An 8,594-nucleotide genomic window follows, 5' to 3' on the forward strand; every position below is an offset into this window, starting at 1 on the left:
CCTCGAAGAAAGCACCAAACAGTGTTTAAATATAAGGTTATCAACTCTGCACGCATCGTTATTGTGAAGACACTTTCCTGTCAAGTTAAAAATAGCATAACACCTGCTTTGTCCTGAGAGATGGATGACTAATGATGACACTTTTGCTCAATAGAATAGGTGTGATTATCATCTCAGCTGTGATTGTGCAGTCCTACTTGCTAGAAAATATTCTTTAATTGCGAAAAACGGCACAGAAATGTCCAGTATCCATAGGTTGCTTATGTAAGGTTTTGGCAAAATCACTGAAGATTCATTAAAAAAGCAATGAAAAGGATGTTGAGGAAAGCCTGCCAGACCTCCTCATCGACCCCTGGGAGCTTTTACACATCAGAATCACATCTCGGCCAAAAAAATCTAGTTGAAACATACTTATAATTAGAAATCTAAGACCATAATCCCGTTCACCTTGTTAGCGCCGTGTGAAACTGAGCAAAAACAACACGCTGTCTTTGAGTTAGATTGCTGACATTTTATCTAAAGTATCTATTCAGTTTCACTATACATATTTCATGCTGCCATATGGTGCCTCTGATTAGCATCAGACAGGATTAAATCTGCCCTTCAACTCCCGCAGCCACCACCATCACATCCATCTTCCGGCTCTCATCATTGATCAGGTTTTGCAGAAAACAGAGCCGACACCCTCAGCCTCATCTGCCAGTAAGCGAAGACAAATGAGTTGGTATAAATTTATATTTAGTTCTACAGCAAACAGATACATGATAAGAGACAACGAGGCTGATTAGAAAGTATACAGCTATGGGGAAAAAGAGCTATGTCCTAATACTGCTACCTGCACCAAACATGACAAATGAGCCTTTCACAACTCTTCTCCGACTCAAAACTATTTTCTGCAATGTGGACAACCCCTCCAGGAAGCATAATGAAGGGCCACTGTGAGCCGGGAATTGTGCGATCAATAAATGTACAATGGTGAGCATCAGCAAATGTGATTTTTTTTTAAATCGTGAAATGTAAAAAACAGGCTCAAACTTCCTTTCTCCAGTTTCTGTATTCTTTTTTTCCCCCTCCGTATCCATGCAGTGGTACTTCTAACATCACGGGTACCACGGCAACGCTAATTAGGCCGGAGTAACGACAAAAGCTAACAGTATGCTGCCAAATCTGAAACACAATATCATTTGTAAAGAGCTGCTGCAGAGATGGAAAGCTTTTTATGTGAAAAGAAACACCGAGACCGAAATCAACAGAGACTTGATTCCTTAATCAGGACAGACAGATAAGGAGATCGTTTCTCATACAAAAGAGAGAATGAGTAATAGATCTTTAAAAAAAAAAACGACAGGCGGCTTTTCTCTTGCTTGGGTTTAAAAACAGCCTCCACTCTTAATAGATAATGTCCAACAGCCAACCAGTGGGAGTCAAACAGCATGATAATCTGATGTTTCCGGCAGATAATCCTAATATTATGAGTTATCCAAAGACTGAAACACATTTAAAGCCCTAAAATTAAATGTTAAAAAAAGAAATAAACATTGAGGGGCCAGTATACTGCTGGATGGTTTATAGTTTATCCCCAATGTCCTCCGTCTCTATGACAACGACTAGGATCTACCACCTTCAAAGGCACCGATTAGGATAAACTTTTAATTATGATTTTCCTCACTAGTAGTTCTGATGAAGTATAACCAAGCCCTAAAGCCTAGTCTGAAACTGGTCCACTGGACATCTGTATTGGGTTTCATTTTAGTGTTGAACTGGGGCCTAGATTCTGTCCACGAAACCATCAAAACCCTTGGGAGTTATGCAGAGAAGATGAGGAGAGGGAAGAGCAAAGTGACATGAACAGAAAGGAGGCCTCCAGACAGTTTAGACTCCTTAATCTGTGATCAGACAAGTGGGCAGGGCATCCAGCCCAACGCTGTTTGACAGCTGACTGTAAGGTCTTCAAAAAACACAGCCCAGATATTACTGAGCCAAGTCATGGGCAGCATCTCCATTTGGTTCATGAGCAACACGGCGACCAGATTAAATGAATCGTCTACGAGTAGGGCTGGCAATAATTACGAGATCCCAAAAGGCCTTGAATCATTTAGTAACCCTCCTCCACCTGACTTTGTTTACGAGTCGACCCTGCTCGAACGCAGCACAGGAGCTCCCGCTGCCTTTGTGAAACATATGTCATGTTTTCAAAACGCTGAGCCATGTGCTCTCATTCGTCCACCGTGTTTTGTCCGTGGAATAATAACGGCTCTCTGTGTTGCTGCTGGCACATACAAGTCCAGGAAATGCCTGAATGGGAGAGGTGGGAAATAAGTGGAGCAAGAACAAGAGAGAAATGTGCTGAGAGACATTGTCCCCAAAGTGATTATTTTGACAGGATCCTCCCCGTGTCAGAGGACAGTTTCCCCTCTCGCCTCACTTGTTGGATCAGGAAGTTGGATCTCTTCACTAGCAGAGACCCTGAGTTTCCACTCACACACACACAAATCTGGCCTTTCTCCCATTCTGGGGTCCAGGCAGGGGGGGGAACAAACCTTTCTTCCCTTTGTGAGGAATTCAACATGAGCATTCAGCACATTCAGCCGTTCACTGTGAAGCTCAGAGCCAGTTCAGCAAAACTATTCAACGAGGGGGTGAGCGGTCCACGGCTCGCCCTCCCCTCCCGGACGGCAGGTAGGTGGTCAACAACAGCACAGAAAAAGGGGGGCCGAGTGCAGCAGCACTGGCTTCGGCCGCACCACAGCAGCTCTCTAGTCACCAGGAATGCAAAATTGTTGCCCGAGGAAATTCCTCGTCCTCCAGGAAGGCAGGGAAGGAAACACAGATTTCTGACACATTTCAGGCGGTGGGAGTAAGCATGAAGAAGGGGGGGGGGGGGGGGGGGGGGGGAGTGAAGGCGCTGATTGGTCTACTGTTGGCAAACTGTGTGAACAGCATGGTGGAGCATGTGGCCCGAGCTAGGACTGGTTTTTATTCAACGATACCAAAACACAAAAAGGCACCAATTATTATTTCAGATTTCCAAAATGTATTAATGTGTTTCTTTCAGAAGGAGCAACCCAAAAGTATGTATGGTTTAATTCAATAATAAATCACTTATATTACAGCTTTATATTCCATGACCACTATCATTTCTTGCAACTTCTAGGGGCAGCAACTCATAAAAACCTGCTATCGCTTTAAGTGATATTATCTACAGTGGGGTATTCATCATTTAGCAATGTTATGGGTATCAATCAAACTCCCGTCCCTGAAATCAAATGCTCTTATTGTAGTCATTAATATAATGCCGTTTAGCTACAGGGATAACTCTTCAATGTACAAGGAGTTTAGTTCATCAGCATTTCATACAGTGGATCATGTTTCATCTAAGAAACAGCATCAGGATTATTCTATTACATCCCCCAAAGCCAATCAGCATACAACTATGCAATTCAGCTCTAAAAAAAACCAAAAACTCATCAAGTAAGAATGGAACAGTATAATCAAAATGTGACAGAAGAGACCGAGCAGCTGTTTGACTTTGACATCACAGTTAGGGTGACATTTCGGTGCCTCTGTGCGCTCTGCATCAGATGTCGATCCCGACGGCGTGGCCGGACAACGGTTGTAAACATGAGGCCGGCTCACACGGAGTGCTGTGTCACGATCCTGAAGGGCGCGGGAGAGAAGGCTGCCGGGCCTTGTTTATGATTGCAAAAGGAAGCAGTGGATTAAGCAGAACAGTGTCTGTGTGCAGCATCAGATTACTGGCTCTTCTTTTTCCTGTTATGAAATCAGATTACTGCAGCTCCCCTACTAGGAGAAACAATATCCCAGCCTTGAGACGGCAGGGTTAGCGAGGAGGTGAAAGGGGGACGGTAAGCTCCTCTTATTTGACTGACGCGCCTCCTTTATTTGTATCCCGATTTAATGGTTTGGTCTTGGGTTTAAAAATGAACATACAGAGAATTAGACATTAAATCAAAGGGATTAAGGCCAGGGATGAGAGCGGAGATTGCATGCTAGCTATTCAACCTTCCGGATATAGCTTAATAAATAGCCGTGTGCATCACAGCATAAAAGGTAAATATGTTAAGACTTGAGGCTGGTGGCTTCATATCCACTGACCTAGAACAAAGATGACAAAATAATGTCGCTCCAGCACAAGCCTGAGTTATCTTTTTTCTTGTGCATTTTCTGACATACACAGAATAACAACACATCAATCTGATCCAATATACAGAATTGGGGCAGAAGAAACAAACATCTGACCAGAGCCTGCAGAGTACACTCAATTACTAGCCAGATAAGGCTGTGTGCCACTCACGAGAGAATACGGTCATCTCGGTACTCGCATGAATCAAACTGACAGAACGAAGGATGCTCTGCTCACTCGAGATAAACGTCAGAGGAAAAGAGGAAAGATGTTGTTGATTTTGTGGCTTGCGAGGACAACCTTGGAGATATCTTCACCTCTCTGAACACAGACAGTCAAAACTTAAAAGACAGACACAAACAAAAATACCATGGATTGAAAAAATATTTCCAGAGCTTGAAAACATTTATCATTCAGTATATTTAGAAAGCCTTTTAAGTCCGTAACCAGAATCGCTTCCCTGCTATATTGAGAAACAATAAAGCCTGGCGAACGGTGACAAAATGTCCCCATCATGTGAGCGATGAGGGTAAAGGTCACTACTTTTGACACCAAGTTGTAAAAGATCTTCGAAACATGGCAAGAAGCCAATCCTCGCACTCCGCTACGCATTCTTTATTGTTATGAGATAAACATTGGACCGTCTCGACCTCTGCATTGGTGTCAGTCCTGCAAATACCACATTGTTCCCTCAACAAATAGATTAGTCCCAATGGGACTTCATTGTCCCACGCCTCGGACATCTCAGTGTCTGCAGGATAAAATCACAGCAAGACAACAAATATGATCATCCATCAACTGGACGTGCCCATCTATTGGCTGTCCTGCCATAGATATATGAGGGCCATTCTAATACCCGGGCAGGCTGCTCAACCAGTATATACAGTATATTACAGTATGTACTGTAAGCATGGGCCGATATGGAAAATACTACTTTCCCAATAATCAATCAAGAAAAATTGCACTAAAACATGCTGGAATCCCTTTACATTTTGTTCACAAATATTTGTATTTTTTTAATCCAAATCTGTGATAAAGACCTATATCATCCCATGCCTAATATACTGTATCCTATGCATTTAATCCAGTACCTCTCATTGTTTTTTAATTTTATTTTACATTTGTTGAGGGTGAAATGGGGAATGGATGAGGTAAACTCTCAAGATGGATAACACAAGAAAAAATAAACTTATCTTATAAGAATTAAGCCGTAACAGTTTTAACACATGGTATTAGTAACACTGGAGGGCTGCAGACTAGCTGGCATGGCTGGAATAAAAACAATCCAACGGTTCCAACGGGCCTGTTTAGGAAGTACAACACTTGTCTGGTGCGTAAAAAAAAAAAAAAATACTGTATCACACACAGCCATAACATTTTATCTGCCAGCTTATAGTAGCATTTAGCTAAAACAAGCAATGGATAATAAGTGCAAGAGTAACTGACCACTTGTGAAAATGACATGTTACTATGAATCTAGCTTGAGCCTGTGTAATAGTAAAAGTACATTAAAAGACGGTGCTTTAGGAAGTCCTTCACTGGCCCAGTGCCATAGGTGTGTTCCCCATTGTGAATAACATTCCCCCCTCAGCACTGCTTTCAGTAGGGCTCCTGGGTTTAAGAGGATTGATTTTTAAAGTACAGCGTCATATTAACAACAGCTGTGTGTACGATGTTGAGTAGCACAGTAAAAAAAACACACAAAAAAACAATCCATGGCTAAAAGCCCCCCTTCATTTGAAACCGTGCCCCCTTTAGCTGGAGACCCACATTTGGGAAAGGCCAGTAGAGGAGCAAACAGCTGCACACAAAATGGCCCAGCCCCTGAAAGCATGCCAAGGCAGAATCCCCAAAACAGGCCTTGGGTTGGGCTCCATGCAAGACCTTTCACACCAGTCTCGGATAAGTGTTGTAAAAAAAAAAAACAAGACACGGAGCGAGCAAACTACTTAGCAAAATGCTGCAAGCACTCCAAGTTACCGTGTCGAACAAAAATTACAACAAGACTTTTTTCGGTGTAAACAAAACAACCGCGTCGTACATCACTGTCACTTCTGCTTCATTAAATCTAACAAATCACCCCAGACATCAACGAAGACTTGTGCCAGGGCCGTTTCTGCAGACGTGTGCTCGACACTGACGGGTGACTCGTTAATAAATCCTTATTCATCATTAATTGAGCACCTTGTGTGTCATCCAATAGCACATAGTGTCGAGGCAGAAATGTGGGGAAATCAATGCACAGAGACGTGTCTCCTCCTTTCTCTGCAAGCCAGTAGTCTTAAAATCTAATAGGTAGTTAACTGGGACGTGTGCTCACTTGTAATTGCTTGTAAGGTCAGTTTTATCGGTTTGCGTCCGACAAAAGATCTCGGGGTTTTTCCATCACAGAAATACAGAGACAATGAGAAAAAGTGGCAAAGATTGTGGAATCATATTTTCAGACTATGATAAAACAAAGGCAGTGAGCTGTTGAAACAAGGAGCCGCGCTGTCACTTCACACACACACACACACAAGCATGCACACACACACACACACGCACTCTCTCATCCTAGCTGGCTTCGAAATCAGCCGAGACGCCCGCGAGATGAAACAGAATAATATTCAAACGGAGATTTGAAAGATGGCCATCACTGTAAATTATCCATGTTTTTTTTCCCTGCATGCCATGATGCCATTGACACTTGCATACTTATACAGGCACTATAGTGGCAGCAGGCAAACACACACACATGCATGCGCACATCGACCCCTCCCCTTTTTTGCAAGCCCACTTCCCTCTCTCTCTCTCTCCCAATGACTGGAACAGATCTAGGTCAAAGCTGATTAATGTGCCCACAGCTCCCGAGAGGTTTCTGGTCAGGTGGCAGCAGCAGTGGCGGCTGCATCACCGACAACGAATACTGATGCAGAGATGAAAAACTGTGTCAGAATAACTAAACATGCCAGTGATTTAAAAAAAAAAAAAAATTTTAGCAGCCGATCAAAAAAACGGTTCACCCCTCTTCTTGTGCTGCTAGCTAGCTGCTGTGTCAACACTTGAGGTGGTTTTGTGGTTGTGTTATGGCTGAATTACACATGTGGGGGTCCTGGACATAAACATAAGAGAGTCAAAGACCACATGAACACGAAAATGTGGATTTGAAACAGCCATGGCAGCTGCTAAACTGCACCCCCCCCACACACACACACACACACACCTCCCTCCTCACACAGCTCGCTAAAAGGATGAAAAGGACGTCTGCTCGTTAGTGACACGAACCGCATTCATGTCACCGTATTTATAGATAGTTATGTCGCTATTAGGTGGCATGCATTCCGTAAATCAGTCCCAGCACACACACACACACACACACACACGGGCCTGCGTTGGACAAAGGGGGGGATGTAATGTATGCAAAAGCCGAACGAAGCTGCAACCAACAACAACAAAAACACAGCTCCGAGCGATAAAACTGACAGTTAGTTAGCTTAACAAAAGTTACCGGTAAGCTAGTTATCTTAACGGTCGGAATAAAAATAAAAAAAATCACGCCAACTGTTAAGAAAACAATTTGCATACTTTGGAAGATCTAAAAATATTTACTTTAATTACTTTAAGCTGTTTAGTCGACTGCTTCGCCACAAACTCAAACCAATAAGATTTGGATGTTTAGCACGAAACATAAGAGTGCTATCTGCTAGCATTAGCATTAGCCACCGTAGCTAGTTAGCATGCTAGGAAGCTAAGCTAAGCCGAGGCAACAGTGTTTTGGAAATGTGTGGCAGCTCTAACGTTACAGCCAACGAGGGCGTTGTTGGTCCAACGTTAGCCTAATGTTCATTAAACGGCATGTAAACACTGTGGTTTGTGTTGTTTTTTTTAATTGTTGTCAACGTTACCTCGGGACGCAGCTTGGGGATGATCGGTCTACCTCCCAGGTCGCGAAGAGGTTCATGGGCACAGGCATGCTGCCGGAGCCCGAGCCCAGGACCACAGCCCCGGCTAACGCTCCGGTCGCGAGGGTTGTCGGTGCCGGTCCTCCGCCGCCGCCACCGCCGCTGCTGCTCGGGTTCAGGAAAGCGGCCCGGACGCCTCCTCTCTCTACAGCCGCCGCCATCATCACCTCCTGGAGGGGGGGAGAGCAGCTCTTGACTGTTCGGGGGGGACGAACGCGGGAGCCGCTGGACTGACTGTGCTGCCTGCTCCTGCTCCTCCAGACTCCCCAGCTCCTCTACACCGACTGGAGATGCTGATAGGCGGGGCGGGGCATGTCACCAGCGAGCTGATAGGGGGCAGCACGTCCCCGCTTCTCGGGTGGGACACCTTCACTATCAGCCCAGAAAACACACAGTTATTATTATTATCTACTTTGCATGTCAAGATTTAGGGAGGATATACAGAGAAATGCTGTACAGTTATTACATTCTGTAATATTACAGGAAACAATCAGCAATGTGTTTTGTTC

At 44.1% G+C, this 8,594-nt stretch overlaps 1 protein-coding gene across 2 annotated transcripts in view; it reads right to left on the reverse strand.

Moving 5' to 3' along the window:
• The window catches only part of LOC311020638 (phosphofurin acidic cluster sorting protein 2), a 46,141-nt gene extending 37,785 nt beyond the window's left edge, over positions 1–8,356 (reverse strand). Inside the window, exon 1 of one of the 2 annotated variants that reach the window (XM_084020800.1) lies at positions 8,029–8,356. In XM_084020800.1, the coding sequence (XP_083876926.1) occupies positions 8,029–8,249 (221 nt within the window). In that variant the 5' untranslated portion in view covers positions 8,250–8,356. The remainder of the gene's footprint in view (positions 1–8,028) is intronic. The other variant, XM_084020801.1, reaches the window with a different exon arrangement.
• Between the last annotated feature and the right edge of the window lie 238 nt (positions 8,357–8,594).

This window comes from Eutrigla gurnardus (genome assembly GCF_963514095.1).
Source record: "Eutrigla gurnardus genome assembly, chromosome: 11".
Lineage (NCBI taxonomy): Eukaryota > Metazoa > Chordata > Actinopteri > Perciformes > Triglidae > Eutrigla > Eutrigla gurnardus.